We start from the raw sequence: 19,030 nt of genomic DNA on the forward strand, positions 1-19,030 counted from the left end.
AAATACCTGCTAAGCTTATTCCCATTTGCTTCAGCTGTACTTTCTGTTACAGCTAATTAGCAAAATTTAGCTTGCTAAACTTACAATGAAGAACATGGTAAACAATACACCTGCCTAACATCTATATGTTAGCACCGTTATTGTAAGCATATTAGGATGCTGGCATTAGCATATAGCTCAAACCTGTGTCCAAATACAGCCTCACAGACCTGCTGGCATGGCTGGCTTTTTTACAATGACTGCAACTTTGGATTGAAGCCAGAACGTTACACAAGCATTTACTTTGTGTACACACTGAAAAAAGTGTGGGTGTAGATTAATTCCTTAGTTTTTCACTTCTGTGTAAGCTCAGTTGAGTAACTTGGTTGCTTTGTCACATATAGAAGCATCAAACCCTTCTAAAGAATGAGACTCTGTTGTAACATGAAAGGATTCAGGGCTCATTTTACACTGAATACATCAGTTTCTCTAACACTTGAAGAATTCTGCCCAGCCCATAGCCTGACCTGTCAATACTTTTGTGCAGCTGCATATATAGACAAAAAACATGTAACATTTTGTGCATTTTGTGCCACTACTTTTGTCAACTTAATGCTCATTTACACTTTTCCAAGGATACAAGAGTGTGGACAGTGTTCCCAAATTGGTGGAGGAGTACATGAACAAGAAGCTCAAAGTGGATGAATTTGTGACTCACACTCTGCCCTTTGACAAGATCACAGATGGCTTTGATCTCATGCATGCTGGGAAATGGTAAGCCTCAACCATACATATGTACATATTTAACTCGTTCGTTAACGTGCGCATTGGTCTTACGTCCTCTAGGTTTTGTCTGTTAAAGACATCACTGCTGCCCTCTGTTGAGGACAAAGCTCAGATGTGATGAGACAGGATTTTATAATTTTCACCATGAGTGGCCTTTCTTCAAATATGAGTACCAATTTAGTCAGTAATGTATAATCTGATATCCATAATCCGACTTTATTTTCTTCTTTCAGCATTCGCGTTGTCCTGCAGTTCTAGATGCAGCAGAGAAACCATGATCTCACTCCATGTGTACCCCACACTGCAATAAATAAACTTTCAATATCCTGTTCCAAGTCTGTTTTGTTTGAACAATGCACAGTAAGACACCTCTTTGATCAGTGTTCCCTGAAGGAACACGCATATACAGAGAGAACACTGAGTGAAGGAAAAAAAGGACCAAAACAAGATTATTTTGAAATATTCTTTGATCTCGACTGAATGAATAATGAACTGGTACAACCACAAACAACCAAATTGTACAGTGGTGGAGGGTTATTCAATAGATAAGGATTTTCAAATGGTTCTTTTGTGTAATAGTTTGGACATCATGGCCAACGCAGAACATCTTTTGATTATTCTTCCTGTAGGATTTGATTTAATAATTTATCGCTGTAAATGTAGGAGTCTCTCCGAGGTTCGGTGGTACACTTTCACTTCCAAAATGTTGAGTCAAAGTAGAACTGACTTGAGAGAATTACTCTAGCACCTTGAGCTGAGCTATACTAAACTTAGTCAAAGCATGAAACAGCCATGTTTCCTTGGGAGCTTAGTTCACGCTCTCCAGTTGAAACTCAGAATTCCAATCATTATTGTATTTTAAAATAATATCAAATGATGTCTCTCAGTAACGAATTATTCTAACCAGAGTATGCTGTGATCACTTTCTCATTAGACAAACAGCAATTAATGCAGAAGTCAATACTTGAGATGATGTAGAGTAAGAATGCCTTCTGAAGGCAGTTTATTAAGTAAATAAACTTCTTTCAGTTTGTATAGATAAGTCTATGCTCTGTAATTACATTACCCACTGTAAAACAGCAACTGTTGTTTTTAAACTTCAGTTTAGAATTGAGAAAAAGAATATAATTTGGATTGAGCGGTTTCCTTGTTTTCAGTCTATAGCTTCATATTTACTGTAATGACGTATGAGGTCTGTCTTTTTGTATAACTGCATACCTGCAACATTATGACAGAAATCAAATGAACTAAAAATAATGAGAACTACTTGGAGCAGTCTGATCTGTATGTTAAGTATTAGCATAATTGTAAAAAGTTACTGAAGATATTGATTTAAAATATTTCTTCAATAAAAGTGAAAATCACCTATATAATTAGTCCTTCGATAAAAGCGTTAAAGCATCGGATATTAAATGTACTTCAGTACAAAAAATGTAAAAATGTACTACTTTAGCTCTGATGCAGCTTGCAATCTACAAAGTAACTTCTAATTAAAGTGGCAACAGACAACCTCTCCACCCTAGCCTTTTCAGAGTAGTATTATTGTTGGCACTGTTGTGCGCAAATGTATTCATACATTTAGTCTATAAAAGAAATGGATCACAAGTTAACCTTCCTTTTCCTGGGCGACCAGGTTACCACAACTGTATAGTGAAAGTGAGGTTTATAGAGAACCAATGTAAATGCTGAGGGTTTCATTATTCTACATCCACTACATTGTGCATCAACATTTAAGTACTTATGTACATAATGATATGTTGAAGCAGAAGACTTGCCAATAAAGTTATCAAATAAATAAGTACAATATTTGCCACAAAAATGTAGTGCAGTTGGAGCAGAAAATGGAAATACTACAAAAATTGTACTTAAGTACAGTACCTGAGTAAATGTACTTACATACCATAACTGAGAAATAGGCATTGAAACTTGTGCTAATAGGAGGTGTCTGAATTGTATCTGTATGTGATATGACTGGGCAATATGGCCTAAAAATAATATTGCAATATTTTAAGTATATCACGATACACAATATTGACCTTGATATTTTGAAATCTCCTCAAAAGCCCTTGATTAATGCTAGGACTGGGCAACAAAATCAAATATCAAATATTTTTGGCCAAATACATCGATATCGATATTGTAGCATTATTGTAAGGATAACAATTGATGCCATCACAAAATATTAACATAATGAGATTTTTGATAAGTAATCATCAGTAATGTGGATATAATGACTCAGTGGGTAAAGGATTCAAAGCACTTGGTAAGTGTAAAAAAAAAAAGACATCAATTTACTCTAATGCAGCTTTTAAAACCAGGAAAGATGCTATATATTTACATATATGGCCCATACCTATGTGACTGGGTGTTTTGCACTGTAACTACCATCAGCTTTGATACATGGCATGATTTATCTTGAGTGAGTCACTGCAGACTAAATGCTAGTGAAGGAGTGAAATAAATATGCAGTTTTTGTGTAAAAAGGCATTAAAGATGGTGAATTAACAACTTGTTGGATTTAGATCACAATCTATTCAAGGACAAACTCACCCACACAGAGCTACACAAGAGTCATTTATTACTCCATTAGAAGAAATACAAAGAGAAACTGTGATCCCATTAGTCCTCTGAAAATGTAGTAATAATGAATGTTGCTCACACCGGGAGAATCCCCACATCAAGGTAAAATGGTGACTGTCAAGATAAGGGGAAACATCAGTGAACGTGCCTTAAGTTATCTGGCTAGATTTACACGTTAAGGCTTAATTTGCTACACCAGGGCTATTGGAAACGTGAGAGACACACTGATAGAATATTCCTCAAAGCAGGATTTACAAGTCCAGCACTGGAGCGACTTTGTGCTCAATGTCGTTATTGTCATTCTGGATATCTATGTAGAAGCTCTGCTGTTGTGTCATGGTTCTCCTGGCAACTGTGGCTGACGTCATCTACTGGAAAATTGTGTGTGCACGAATGATAGCCACAATCAGAATATTACAGTTGAGTTAGAGTGCTTCTACACCTTTAACAGGTACATATGACAATAAATCAATTACTTATTGAATATCTTCCTTCAAAAATCTGTGAATTGTTTATTTTTTTATTTTGCATCTTGTAAAGGGTTTGATGAAAAGATTAACACAGCTCTTTTAAAAATGAAGCTACAATCAGGTGAGAGTTAGCCTAGTTTGGCCTTTCTTAGGATAAAGACAGCTTGCCTGGCTCAGCCTAAAGGTGACAAAACTCCCCTACAAGCTATTTAAGGTCACTAACTAACCTATTAGATCTCATTTGCTAATCCATACAATGTGCAAATGTGACGACTGTAGTTTTACAAGGGGTTATGTGCCGGATTATCTCTTTGCCACTTGAAAAAAATATACTATTCGTTTCTCCACCTACTTTTTTGCACAGATTGAACAAACAACATATAATGTGTAAATTACAGAGCTTTCAAGGTGCTAGTTTGCATTCTTTTTTGACTTTGGACACAGCCAGGCTAGCACTTTCCCACTGCTTCCAGTCTCTATGCTAGGCTAAGCTTACCATCTCCTGGTTGTAGCTACATGTTGAAGGGACAGATATAAGAGCAGTTTTTATCATCTGACCTAACTTCTCTTCTAAGTATATTTCCTAAAACACCAAACTATTCCTTTAAATACATCTGTTAAACTCTGAAGAAATCCAACATGGCTGCCAGGGGAAGATTTTTGTTGGGTGAAATCTAAACTTCAAGTTTTTCCGCCTTAAGCTTTAAAGGCAAATAAGGTTCAAGTTGCTGGTTGTTGAGGTCATGAGACTTGTTGACCCAGTTTCCTGGAACCCTCCTCTGTCTTAAGTATTGCTGATTCTTTTCAGTCCATCTCAGGGAAATTCATACTATTAAGTTAGCAGAGGCTGAGAGAAAAGAAGCAAAGCATGGGGTACTAGTTGGATTTGCCCTGAGCTCCACACACCACAGACAACAACTAGCCAGCCAGTAAAAACTCTGCCTGACATCATCCAGAGGTCAGATCATGCCTGCTGTCAAGCCCAAACACTAAACAAAACCAAAACCTAATAAATACTTTCATATTACTTTCAGAAGACACAGTTGTCACTAATAAAGCAATCCACGTTTGATATAAGACACATTCAAGTACTTCCATTTAATCTGAGGACCCATATTTAATTCAAAGAACAATGAGAGCCACAGTTAAACTGAGCTCTAGGAGTGATGCCTCTTGTTTCAGGTGTAGGTGTCTGTCTGTGTGTGTGTGTGTGTGTGTGTGTGTGTGAGAAAGAGACCCAGAGGTGCTGGGTATCTGTGTCTGGAAAGTCCAGTCCTTGGTGCATTCAGGTCCAGCCTACATTTGAGTCAGGAAGTGAGCACGCCCGTTGTCCTCAAAGCGCCGAGTGAGGATCTCGCAGCCGATCTCCGTCACCAGCAGGGTGTGTTCGAACTGAGCAGAGCGCTTCCCATCTCTGGTCACTGCCGTCCAGCCGTCAGGCCATGTCTCGTCTTGCCAGCCACCTGAGACATGACGCACATTTAACACACACCGCTTTGGCTTACACACTTTCAATTAAACAGAGTCGTCTGGCACTGACTCATTGGATAGCCGTGAGGTATGGACTATCTGAAAAATGCCTGTAAAAGCTGAACATCCATTTATTTTTAGAGACATATGGACATACACGGTTTTCACAGCACATCAATGCTTTGTTTTATTCTCGTATGGTCTCTAACTGTGACTATTTGTTATTATATAATTGCCACAACTTAGCAAATTGTGTAATTAAAGCGATTATGTTACATGTGTATCCATACAAATTAATATAATCTCTATAACATTCCCTACCATGGTCCACATTATTCATCTATAAAAGGCAGCTCCACTCACCTTCACATATCATGGGCTCAATGGTGAACACATGGCCAGGCTTCATAACTCCGACTGCTTTGTTTTCTGGGAAATAAATAAATATAGAGATCATCCTTGTTTGGGAAACCATGCAAGTACTTTAAGATATTTAAAATGTGCAAATTGGCAGGAATGTGACAACTCACTGGCATAATGTGGCACATTGGGTGCAGTGTGGAAAAGTCTGTGGATGCCATGGCCACAGTAGCTCCGCACCACAGAGAAGCCGTTGGCCTGAGCGTGTTTCTGGATGATATTACCTAATTCTCTATAGCGAACACCAGGCTTCACTGTCAAAAGAAAAAGAAGAAGGACAGAATGAGTGTTACAGGCCTTGGGAAAAAAATTTACTGTAGTTTATAGTCTCATGAATACTGGAATTCTGAGTCAGATATCAACATTTTAACAATATTTTTTGTTTATTTTAAGACAATTAAACAAACACTTATGGTAAGGATTCCTTACATTTGGCTATTAAAGAATGTACAGTCGTGGTCAAAAGTTTACAAACATTGTTTCAAGTCAGGAATCTAAACTTGTAAAGAAAATGTAAATCATGGCAGTTTTCAGTTCCAATGATTTCTACAGCTCTCATTTTCTTTGATGGAATGAGTGGTGACTACTTTGTCACAAACAACATTCATGAAGTTTGGTTTGGTAATGAATAGGTCTTCTGAAAATACAGCCGAAGCTGCTGGGTCAAAAATATACATACAGTAATTCTAATATTTGGTTAAATGTCCCTTGGCCATTTTCACCTCAATTAGGTGATTTTGATAGCCATCCACAAGCTCTGGCAGGCCTCTGGCTGAATTTTTTAACCACTCCTCTTGACAGAATTAGTAAAGCTCAACCAAATTTGTTGGCTTCCTGGCACGGACTAGTTTCTTCAGCACAGTCCACATCTTCACGATGAGTTCAAGTCAGGACTTTGAAAGACTATTCCAAAACCTAAATTCTAGCCTGATTTAGCCATTCCAATACAACTTTTGACGTGTATTTGGGATCATGTGGTCGCATTTTCAGAAGACCCATAATAAATTCAGATTTGAACCAAACTTCATGAATGTTTTTTGTGACAAAGTATGTGTTCCTCTCATTCCATCACAAAAAAAAATGAGAGCTGTAGACATTGGAACTGAAGACTGCCATGATACACATTTTCTTTCCAAGTGTATGTACATTTCTGACCTTGACAGTACATAGGGAGCCATTTTGCAGTTTATTATTTCATTTTTTTTAATCCTTTATTCAAAGCACTTTAACAGCTTTTCAACCACGTTAGCTTAAAAGTTGAGACTGAAAGTTCATTTTTGACCAGAAAAATACTGTTTCTAAGGTCAAGAATGAACATTCTATCTCAACTTGCTCTCAAATGTAAGTGCTCTCTGCTGGACAAACAATGTAATGGCATAACAATGCCATTTAATGCATCACTGGAAAAAAGTCTAAACAAGTGCAGTGAAGGTGACTTTGGTAGAACAGCATTTTATATGCACACAACATCAGTGAAATTAAAGAAAATCAAGCTCCTACCCAAGTCAATGGCTTGCATAAGGCATTCATATGTGGTCTGAACCAGTTTCTTTGCTTCTTCATCCATCTCACCGACAAAGAAGGTTTCATTGAGGTCACCATGGAAACCGTTATAGTAGACTGTAATGTCCACTGCACAAGAGGAAGATGATGAATATGTGTTACATGAAAAACTTCATTCTATTATGATGAACACAAAGAAAGGACTGTTATGAATAATGAAACATAATGGCATGTATGGCATGAACATTGATTTTTATAAAACATCCATCCATTTGCAAGGCCAAACATGTCCCTCTTTTTATCACTGCTGATGAAATTGGAACTGCTAGTGGGCAAACTGGGACTTTTCCCACTTAAGGAGAACTGAGAACAGAGGATGTGACTGGCAAATCCCTACTGGTAAAGATTAATGAAACAATTTGTCTTGTCGGAACACGCAGCGAGAGATGAGGCTCTGGTAAGTACTCCATCAGACGCTCTGAGGGGAGTGGCGGATGGAAGACAACGCCTTTGCAGAAAGTTTCATAAAAAGGCTAAAATTGGTCAAACTCCTGCTGACAAAATTTCAGGATGCTGGGAGAACCATTTATCATGATGGAGGAATACCCCCCACATACAAACACTCTCTTCAATAAGACACTTCCCTACATCCAAACTAAGTCAAATGTTCCTTGGACTTGGTTTGACATTGAGAATATGACAATATTGAGAAGTTCTGGGCGTCTTGAAAGGTTAATGTTAGGTTTGTAAGAGTCAATTCTAAAAAATAAAACAGTAAAGCAGTAACAGATAGGAGCAAAACAACTATTAGAAGCTGTTAGGGTCCAAGAATCATGTAAAGTGTAGTGAAATAAACATACCGTTGAGGATATCTCCTTCTTGTAGTGGTCTTCTGTCGGGGATGCCATGGCAGATGACCTCATTGACAGACGTGCAGCAGGATTTGGGGAAGTTGTAGTAGTTGAGAGGAGAGGGGTAGCAGTTCCTTGCTGTACAAGCCTGATCAGAAAGCAAGTAAAGTAAGCCTTTCTCCTCATGGTGCTGCCTTACAGTGTAATGCAGTTGGTAAGGTCTGTATCTGTAGATGGTTATTTTACATTACAAACCTAGACAATCCTGTGTGTGTTCAAAGTATTAGATGAGTCATACATAACAGTGTGTCTGTCTCGTCAATATGTTGAACCAATGTTAACTGAAGTTGAACTGACTCCACAGCAAGGGGCTTCATTTATATGATGAAACTCGTTGTGGAACAGATGCTGCTAATGTATGTAATGTAACAACAATTATTAAACAGATTTAAACTAGACTAAGAGTTTACAACAGGACTAGTTTTGAACTAAATGTCAGTATGCTAACATGATCACGATGACAGTTAACCTGCTGATGTTTGGCAGGTATAATGTTTACCATGTCCACCATCTTACATCATCATGTCAGCATACTAACAATTGGTAATGTGAACAGAAACAATAAAAGAGGCTGATGGTAATGTTATAAATTTCGAGGGTATTTCCTCATAAGCTACAGAACAACCTGTGGCACAGAGAATCAACCAAAAAAAACCTAGAAGGATATGGATCTGGAAAGATGAGGGGAGTTGGGAGAATCACTCTGTTACAAGAGCTGTTGTCTTCTGAAGACAAAATTTCAAACCCTACCAGAAGAGCGTTTGTCAGACTGTTTCAGGTAAAATGACGTTTGTAATGTGTACTTTGCAGCCTAATACTACATGTTTAATAAACGGCATCAATTTGCTTACATAATAATGAAAGGCTACACTTAGAAACCAGTATTATACTTATTATACTTGATTAGCTATCAATGTCTCAGTCATTTATCAAATCACTCTAAAAGTGAGCCTAACTATATAATTTGGCTGTGCTGCAGTAGTGTATGGAAGCCTTCCACTCGAGTTGGAATAATTTCTAAAACAATGTATTTATAGTTATTGTTAAAATGTCTTATATGTACAAATCTTAGTTTAAAACATCCAAAAATTAACTAAAATTATCACTAGAATGTAAAGCAATTTTGATGATATCTCAAAGACATCTATGTATTGTGTTCCAGGGATATCTATTAAAGTTTGTATGCTAACAAGCTAGCCCATAGCCCATAACCACAACAGGTGATAGTCCGATAGTCAGCTTAAACGACCCCTAGCTGCAAGTGCAAGAGACTCTGGTGTTACGCTGCCATTTGTCTGAATTCAGGTGGCCAATTCTTACATATTGCACCTTTAAGATAATTGTAAGTTTTAAATTAAAGGATGAACCGTTATTACAATTCACCCAGAGAGGTGTAAAAAGAGGCCTGATCATATATTCAGGGAGTAGAAAAAAAATTCAAGTCTGATGCCTTGCATTTGTGTGGGACAGCTCTTTTCACAACATATTCTGTGTTTGTGTAAAGGTTACTTGAGGTAAGAGAGGACACCACATCCCAGCTTCTATAACTCATGTGTGTTAGTGAATTTATACCAGATGCACGGCGTGGTCGATTTCCTCTGTTGTAACACCTGGTTTCACCATCAAGGCTGCAATGTCCAGGACTTCTCTTGCCAGCTGTGAAAAACAAACATTTCAAAACAAAAATGGATTAAATGGAAAATCCACCATGAAAAACCATGACAACACCGTGACAGCAACATGATGTCAGTTTTGTTACCTTGCACACGACTCTCATGCCTTCAATGTCCTCAGGAGACAGGATCTTGATCTGTGACGTCCCCTTCAGAAACTGCTCAGACTCAGATATCCCTGTGGGAAGGAAACAAAGACAGGCGACCGCCATCATTCACATGTCGACGCTCAGTGAAGCTGATGAGCTAACTCAAACGGGACCCTGCAAGGCAGCTGTCAGAAGCCTATCAATTTTTAGACAAAGCATCAACTTGGGCCTGGATTTACATACTGCTGATTGATTTAGGTCAGCAAGTGACTGTTGACAACAAGCCATCTGGTAGTGAGAAGGCACAAGTTGACTATTGACTTTTACCTTCTGTGGTGTCTGACTCCTAGCAGCTTCAACAAACTACACAATTAATTCAAATCTATGAGTAAATGTGATGAGAGGATATTCAGTTTTCACCCACAAATCAACAGAAACGTCTTTAGAACAAAACCTACTTTCGTCGACGTGAGCCAAGCCTTCACTTAGCACAAGCCATGTCTACAGTGCTTGGTTTTGTTGATCATGCTCAGTTGGACTTGTGAAGCAACATCTTTAGTGTTTCAATCACTTTACAAACTTATTTTGTTCTCACTTGTGTTAAGGGGGACAGTTCACCCCAAAATAATATTTTTTTTTCTCACCTATACTGCTTTTTTCCATATATGACTGTTTAGGCCAAGTTTTGGAGGCATCTGCTTTAGAGATTTCTGCCTTCTCCTTAAAAAAATGGAACTAGATGGAACTCTTGTGGTGCTTAAAAACAAACAAATGCTTTTAAAAACTCAACAGGTTACGCAAGGTGTCATGTAGGAACTATTTTCTTTCTATCAAACCGCAACCTTGAGCTGTATCACCACGCAGAAGTAAGCACGCATCTGCTCATGGACGAGATGCTAGCTAACTTAGATAGCTAACGTTACGCGAAATCTGGATACATATTTTGAGGCAGAGCCACGTTAAGTTCTTCTGCATAGTTTCCCACTGTAGGGCTTGTGGAGGGTGTGCACTGGAGACTTCTGTCAACCGAGTAGCTAACTCCCACTTTAGCCCACCCCTTACTTAAATGGGAATAAAATAATGTAATGGTGCAGCTCTTCTAGATTTACCAAATATTGTCAGATCGTATGGATTAAATTCCGATAGTGAGACGAGTCATTTTGTGGGGGTTATAATGCACTGTTCTACAGTCGCTTCTTTAGCAATGTAAGCTTATAGGAAAAAGTATTTTGGGGCCAGTGTGGATCACATGATGTTGTGATTACAAAATCTGGCCTCTATGTCAAATTGGCTTCAAAGCACAGCCCTATTCCTGGGGGCTTGGTTACAACTCAGCCAAGGAGGAGGCCAATATTGTTTACATCACGTGCTGTCACAAGCAAAAGTCACTCATCCATGAGTAGATGCATACTTCCCTGCTTCCTTCTGTACAGTAATACAGTGGAAAAGACAAGGATTTCTGGAAAGACATCGCTGTCAAGTTTCCAAGTGCATTGTTTTTTAGCTTTGAGCACCAAAAGCCATGTGGCATTATATTTGAGAAAAGGGTTGTTCCGATATGGAAACCAGTATCAGAAATGCCTCAGATATTGGCTAAAATGTTGGATCGGGTATAGGGAGTACACTAGTTTATGCACCGATCCGATAACCCACATGATCAGTCAGCTCCAAAACTTGATCATGCTTCTTCTCAGCAGCGTCCCATACCCCTGTGAGCAATGGATTTTTTTACAACACAAGTAGCCAGTATCCAAAAGCAACGCATTCAACTTCAAACACATTTGTTGATATTTTTGTTCGTTTTCAGTTATAACTGACTGTCAACTAGATAAAAAATATGAAAGTTCTACAGCATTCATTTTCTATATGATCCAAACAAGGTTGCTAAAAAATATTTTTTTTAATGCACTGGCAACAGATCAGTATTTAGTATTGGCTTATATACAAGTTCAGGTTTTGGAATCAGTATCGAGGGAATAAATTATACTGGAGCAATCTAGATGGATAAATAGCACTACAGGTAGGAGGAAAATATGTGTTGTTGATTTTGGGTGAAATGACCCATTAACCACTGTTTTCATTTTAAAAATCTGATTACATATATATATGGCAAAAGGTATTTTGTTATGACATTCCTTCAACTTAAATCTCATATTACTAAAAGCTGGTGGTGCTCTGGTACTATGGATTGCTACCTGCTTCTGCACAGAATAAGCTACAGCATCTGTGCCCGAGCAGAGGCAGACTTTAATAACACACTGTCGACTCAGAGGCAAAGAGTAGGACTATAACCGTTATATGTCACATGCCGTCAGCTTGACAATAAATTAAACTACCTGCATTTCCACTATAAATTGAACAGGATCAAAACATTATTCTTGGACTGAAAAGCGCAGTTGGATGGAAGTACATGTTGGTCAAATCACTGGTGTCATCAACAATTTACTGATTCATAATTTATTAACTCAACAAGATGATTGTTGGATGAACATGAACAGTTGCCTAGCAACACGGACTTTAGACAGGTGCGTGTACAAGTCAAATACAGCCCTCCTTTTGACCTGAAGAGCCCACAGTTTGAGTGCAGCAATCAATCGGACTTACTTTTGCTGAGATAGAGCTGCTCAGAAAAGAAGCAAAGCATCAGAAAATCAGTGTGCACATTACAATGTCTTCATAATGGTACAGCTCATTTCCTTACACATTGTTAGTAGTTACAATTACCATTTCTATTTTATATTTCATTTTATACAGCAGTTCCAGATTTGACTTCAGCTCAATAATAGTTCTGCATTAATTATTACTGCCTGTGTGCCTCTGTCCCTGAAGGTATCACAGGAGAAGGAAAGGAGACTGTAACCATGACTACGTGTGTATGAATCTATGCAGTCAGGTGACAGGGATGTAGAGGTTGCCATGGTTGCACAATGAATGGCTTGCACAGAGAACTAGATGTAAATAAAGCCCGGTTATAATTATGGGTGAGGCTGACAGGTACAGGCTGTTTAACAGAGCCATCTCCAACACTACAGTTTAAGGTTTAAAACATCAGCTTTGACGTATACACATATACATATATATTACATATATAATATACACACACACATATATACACATATATATACTAGGGCCGGGACTCGATTAAAAAAATTAATTTAATTAATTAGAGGCTTTGTAATTAATCGAAATTAATCGCATTTTTAATCGCATATAACTATTTGACCTGAGAACAGTGAGAAGCAATTTTTTTCACATACGGTTTAAGTATACCACTGAATAATGACTGAATAAAAAAAAAAGAAAGAAAAAAAAATGTTCCTTTGTAATATTTACATTTTTGGGGATACTGAATCTTAAGTCTTCATTGAATGTTAGCCATAATTATTACTATTAAAATAAACTGAATAAATAAAGACATGGGATGTTTCATTCGGTGTGTAATGGACATATATATATATATAATGTATGAATCGAATTAGTGACATAGGCCTTAATAAACTCTCCCATGACATTCTAATGCACCTGTACATCAGAAACAATAGGAGTGATAGGTACAGTAGGATATGCAATAATTAACTACTGCATACATCTTGACAGCTCTACTTTACACTGTTGATTTGTATAATCCCAACAGACATGTCCAGTGATTTTCAGCTTTCTGTGTTTACATGTGTCTGTTTTGATGATACAAGTCAGCGGTCCTGAAATGTGTGTTTCTCTTCTATAAAACGCATTCTACATCGCGGAGGCGACGTCTTTCCACTGAGGGCTTCCTTCACCTTTGAAACGGGGCAGAGCTCCGTGGGAAACACCTGCCTGACACAGCAACGTAGGGAACCGTGCACGTCCGCGGCGCACAGCTCCACGGACATGCACGGGGGGAAAGAACGGCGTCGCCGTCGCACCAAATGCACGCGGCGCTTTGGGTTGTGAGCGCGCATGTCGCGCGTCTACATTGGAAGCTAATAGGTAGACTATTATCAGTATAATCAGAGGCAACCATGAATGAGTTTGCCTCAGTTTCACGTGATTGTCACTGTCAGCCTGTTAATTTTACTGACCCGAGCTGAGACGCACCCCAAGTGTCGGCGGCTTTTTAACTCGATAAATAATTGAGCTCCAGTATAATCGGTACGCCTGAAACTCATCCAGTGAGAAACGTTCCGCGGTGCAAATATATGTGCGATTAAAATGCGTTAATTTTTGTGTAATTAATTAATCTTAATTAACGCGTTAAAGTCCCGGCCCTATACACACACACACATATATATATATATATATATATATATATATATATATATATATATATATATATATATATACACACACACACACACACACACACACACACATATATATACATACATATATACATATAAAAATGCCACTTGTAATGACTACTGCAGTCTCAAAATTATTCAACCCCTTCATGACAAGCATCTTTAGTACTTAGTAGAGCACCCTTTTGCTGTTATGACCTGCTGCAAACATGATGCATAGCCAGACACCAGCTTCTGGCAGTGTTCCTGAGGAATCTAAGCCCATTCCTCATGGGCAAAGGCCTTCAGTTCAATAATATTCTTGGGTTTGCGTGCTGCAACCACCTTTTTCAAAACCCACCAGAGATTTTCAATGGGGTTCAAGTCAGGCGACTGTGATGGTCACTCTAGTATCTTCCAGGACTTCTTCTGAAACCACGCCTTGGTGGACTTTGAGGTATGCTTGGGATCATTGTCCTGTTGAAAGGTCCAATGACACCCAAGCTTCAGCTTCCTCACAGACGGCACAACATTTTCTCCCAGGATTTCCTGATATTTGAATGAATCCATCTTGCCCTCCACACGCTGCAGGTTTCCAGTGCCAGAGGAAGCGAAGCAGCCCCACAGCATCACTGAGCCACCACCATGCTTCACTGTAGGCAGGGTGTTCTTTTTAGCGTATGCTTCATTCTTCCTCCCCCAGACATACCGCTGATCCATAGGCCCGAAAAGTTCCAGTTTTGTTTCATCGCGCCACAGAACAGAATCCCAAAAACTTTTTGGCTTATTTATATAGTTTTGAGCAAACTGGAGCAGACTTTTCTTGTGCTTTTGGGTCAGTAGTGGTGTATGTCTTGGAGTTTGGGCATGGAGCCCTTCAGCATTTAGTATGCGCCTTACTGTGGAAACTGAAACCTCAGTGCCTGCTGCCACCAAGTCTTGCTGCAGGTCTTTTGCAGTCAGTCGAGGGTTTTTGACCACCTGCCTCCTGAGGACTCTGGTGGCAGCCGTTGATAGCTTCCTCTTTTAGCCACGTCCAGGTAGTGTAGCCACTGTTCCTTTAACTTTAAACTTGAGAACTATGCTTCCAACTGTATCTCTAGGAACATTCAGTGCCTTTGCTATCTTTTTGTATCATTTTCCTTGTTTGTACAAGGCAATGATCTCTTCTCTGAACGTTTTGGACAATTCTCTTGACTCAGCCATATTTCTAACATGCAATGAAACGTTACCGTCCAGGTATTTGAGGTGTTCCATCTCAAGCACACCTGATGCAACTAATGAAACCCTTGATTGGTTGCATCAGGTGTGCTTGAGACCACACCTGATTTGCAAATGTGTCTCTTATGAGGAATTCTATTCAGGGGGTTGAATATTTTTGAGACTGCAGTAGACATTGAAAGTAGGATTTAGTGTTGAATTTGGATAAAATCCTTGTAATATTAGTTTTATTTAACTATTTAGACTGTTCTTGTGTAATCTGTTTATTGCCAACACCTGAAAAATTTTAAATTTTGCCAAAAAACCTAAAATGCAATCCACATACATACACACACACATAAATATATATATAATAGATATACACACACACACACACACACAAATATACATATACATATAGATTCAGATGGCTACGATATGATAACAAAACAATTATTGATGCACCTTTATGCATCAAAACTTTTGATTTCTATGCTAAATGTATGTTTTCCTCACCGTTTAAAAAACTGTGCACTTGTAAACATACATAATTAAAAGATGCATTTACTTCCATTATCTTTGCTCAAGCTCAGCCATCCTCACCAAAATTCAAAAAGTAGCTTAGCTTAGAATGTAAAGCATGACACATATATTTGTGTGTGTAAGTAAAGTCTACATGTTGGAAAGATTGTATCTTTATGAAGTAAATGTTGATTTCACAATGTAATGGTTACAGAATTACATCATCTGCATTTAAATTGGTTCCTTATAAACTCGCTTTCACCATTTCATTTTGTCTGCCACCAGGCACAAAATCTCTAGGGAAAATAAAGGCTGTCAACTCTGGCTGGCAGCCTGGCACCATTTCTATCTGCTTTCATGTGTCCATTATAGAGTAAATGAATGACTAAAACTCAAATTTTTTTGTGTTGTTAGTAGTTGCTACTCTGAGGAAAAAGGAAATAAACTGGTTGCCTTTTTGCCAAAGAGGGTTCTTTGCCAAGAACTAATTCTGAATCGAACAGAGGAGTTAAGATTATGAGGTAACCATCATACTCTGTGAACCAGGAATAGCCATGACAAACTTCATGGCAATATGGCTAGCAGTTGTTGGGGTATCTTGCTCCAAAACAAAGTGGCCAACAGAAAAACAGATGGGTGGATGGACTGACCAACATTCTTAGGTCCTGCAGCTGGCAGGCAAAACACTCCATAAGGACTGCAGTGTGAATGTCATGGGACTACTTAGCTGTTGGAATCAGTTAGTATTGGGTAATCATAAGTCCTTATATAATCTTTGTTTTTTTGCATGCGTTTTACACTTTAACATAAGACAAACTGTCTCTCATATATTTCATTAAGAGGGGAGCATTGTTACCTCTGGGATGATCAGAATAGTCCGGTCTTTGGATGTCCCCAGGCATGGGCCTCATGGGAGTCTGCACCAGGGGACAAGAAGAGGACAAAAGTTTTAATCATGGAATACAGATAAATTGGATCATAGATGTGTCCGTGTATGACCCTGTGTTTGATTTTACAATGATTTAAAATATACGTTTGGTGTGTATCAGTGACTATTTATCACCTCTGCTCAAGTTAATGAATGTAATGTCAGAAGCCTGAGCCTGTCAAAGTGAGCTGACATACAGATAACAGAGTGCAGAATTGTGTCACAAAAGGTCAGCTGACATTTTAAAAACTAGTAAAACTAATTGGAGACAAAACAGCAGTACTAGTATGCCCGTCTGCACTGGAGTCTTCTTCCCATTTTGAAGTTAATGGATCATACATCCTTACATATGTGAGATTGTGAAGTTTGTTTTTAACAGCAGCAACTTACTAGTGGGTAGTGAGGGCGTAGTTTTCCTGTGTAGCGGTAGCCCGGCCATGGGTCTGTGTTGATGTCCTTCTCCACACAGTTCTTGGATTCATTCTGGTTCTTGTCCTCCTCTGACAAAATACAGCACAAGGTCTCTGAAGCATTTGGCACCACTATGCAAGTTCACAGTCAAGGACTATCAACTGTTCTCAAATCTCATAACAAGCTCTAATTGAACACCATGTACAGGTTGTTGATTTTGAGTTGAAGACTTCCACGTGTCCCTCAGTGCTATGAACCAAAATATTTTATACATATGCTGTTAACAGATCACAGAACTGGCAGTGATAAATAATACATACTTGCTTTTTTGTGCAGCAACTTGTGAGACACCCAGCTCCCTTTGAAACATTCCTGGAAATGAAAACACAGACAAAAAATAACAATTGGGAGATACAAGAACAAAGAGATTAATCTATTCATTGTTTTGACTGCACGTTGTGCCCAAAAGTACACTTGACTAATGTCTGACAGTCACATGCATAGTCGCTGACCCTTTCTAATCCAGTTTTACAAAAAATGCTACATGGTTGCAAACTGTGACATATCTTGAACCATATTAAAGTTCCGTAGATGTCGGTGTAATCCTTGACACAATCTCTAACATTTATTGTAGATTTCAGTGCAGTTTGTGCCTTAATTTAACAGCAGAGAGAGACAGAGTCATGTTGCACAGCCAAAATTGCAACGACAGCAAAGACCTCTGGGGTCAAAAACCATGGCCCCACAAGAGTATTTCAACTGTCAAAGCTTTGAATTCAAAGAACACTGCATTAGATCAACTCAAAACACAACACTTCTGCCAAAAAAGCAGATGCTGCAGTTTAATGCTTCAAGAGCAGAGACATTTTCCTAAGTAGTGTCTGCTGCAAGCCAAATTAACCACGAAGCAGCATCCATAAACTAATCCATCAACTCTATTATGCGACTCAGCTTGTTAAGAGACCTCTATATATTTAAAGAGAAAGACAATTGCAGAGGCAGTACTAAAAGTTGTCATAGTCCTGCTCAGCTGAACTTCTGTAGTGGAGAGTAGCTTCCATTAATCGCTTAAGGGCATGTTAAATTTAGCCAAGTATGAGGTACGGTCTAGAAAAATGTAATCTTTAGATTGACAGATTTGTGACTGAGGTTTGGTCTCGCAGGAAATAAAGTACCAGGATCAAAAATAGTGGCACCAAGTAATCCGTCAAACAACATTAACTCTGCAGCACTTTAAAACTCAATTCTCATGACTTTCAGTCTACAGCATTACAAAAATACTTGCTCCCTACACAATATTAAATTTTTCATACACAGTTTGACGTTGTCAACATAAAAAACATGACATTTTTAGCTTTTTTTATTTTGAGCAGGAACGTTATATCACTTAATTCAGCATACCAAGCAACAGTTAGCTAGCTAAACGTTTTTCCTCGGCCTACTGTGACAGAGATAGCATCACTTACAATCACTGGTTGCATTATTCATGTTCAGCAGTCTGTACAACGTTACACAGCTAACTTAAAGAGTATTCGTTAACGTTAAGCAAATTCGTTATTAGCCTTTCCCAAGCACCAACACATGTCTACCTAGCTTGACAGTTAGCAGCCTCGTGATAAGTGACCGGGCCTTGGTGAGGTGTTAACAGGCCACGTTTGAATCGTAAAAGCTGAGAAAGCAGCAGTACCTGTGAACAGAAATAGGAGCCTTGGATACCAAGCTTGATACATGTGGGACACTGAAGTTTGGCGTCCTTGCAGCAGCCCTCTGTCTCACACTCCCTTCTAGCCTCGGTGCTCGCCATGCCTTCGTCTACAGGAGGGGTGGAG

At 38.7% G+C, this 19,030-nt stretch overlaps 2 protein-coding genes across 2 annotated transcripts in view; one reads left to right on the forward strand and one right to left on the reverse strand.

Moving 5' to 3' along the window:
• Positions 1 to 1,094, forward strand: part of LOC311273558 (alcohol dehydrogenase 1-like) — a 15,820-nt gene extending 14,726 nt beyond the window's left edge. Inside the window, exons 16-17 of the mRNA XM_084380662.1 lie at positions 615 to 753; positions 999 to 1,094. Of these exons, the coding sequence (XP_084236788.1) occupies positions 615 to 753; positions 999 to 1,023 (164 nt within the window). The 3' untranslated portion in view covers positions 1,024 to 1,094. The remainder of the gene's footprint in view (positions 1 to 614; positions 754 to 998) is intronic.
• A 2,232-nt stretch (positions 1,095 to 3,326) lies between these two features.
• Positions 3,327 to 19,022, reverse strand: metap1 (methionyl aminopeptidase 1). The gene is made up of 11 exons (XM_084381019.1): positions 18,889 to 19,022; positions 17,522 to 17,573; positions 17,181 to 17,290; positions 16,719 to 16,779; positions 9,879 to 9,970; positions 9,692 to 9,775; positions 8,069 to 8,207; positions 7,206 to 7,337; positions 5,816 to 5,959; positions 5,649 to 5,714; positions 3,327 to 5,278 (listed from the first exon to the last, which is right to left on the reverse strand). The coding sequence occupies exons 1-11, from the start codon at positions 19,003 to 19,005 to the stop codon at positions 5,112 to 5,114; spliced, it is 1,164 nt and encodes a 387-aa protein (XP_084237145.1). The 5' UTR covers positions 19,006 to 19,022; the 3' UTR covers positions 3,327 to 5,111.
• Positions 19,023 to 19,030: the final 8 nt, after the last annotated feature.

This window comes from Pagrus pagrus (assembly GCF_965226575.1).
Source record: "Pagrus pagrus genome assembly, chromosome: 18".
In the NCBI taxonomy this organism is placed as follows: Eukaryota; Metazoa; Chordata; class Actinopteri; order Spariformes; family Sparidae; genus Pagrus; species Pagrus pagrus.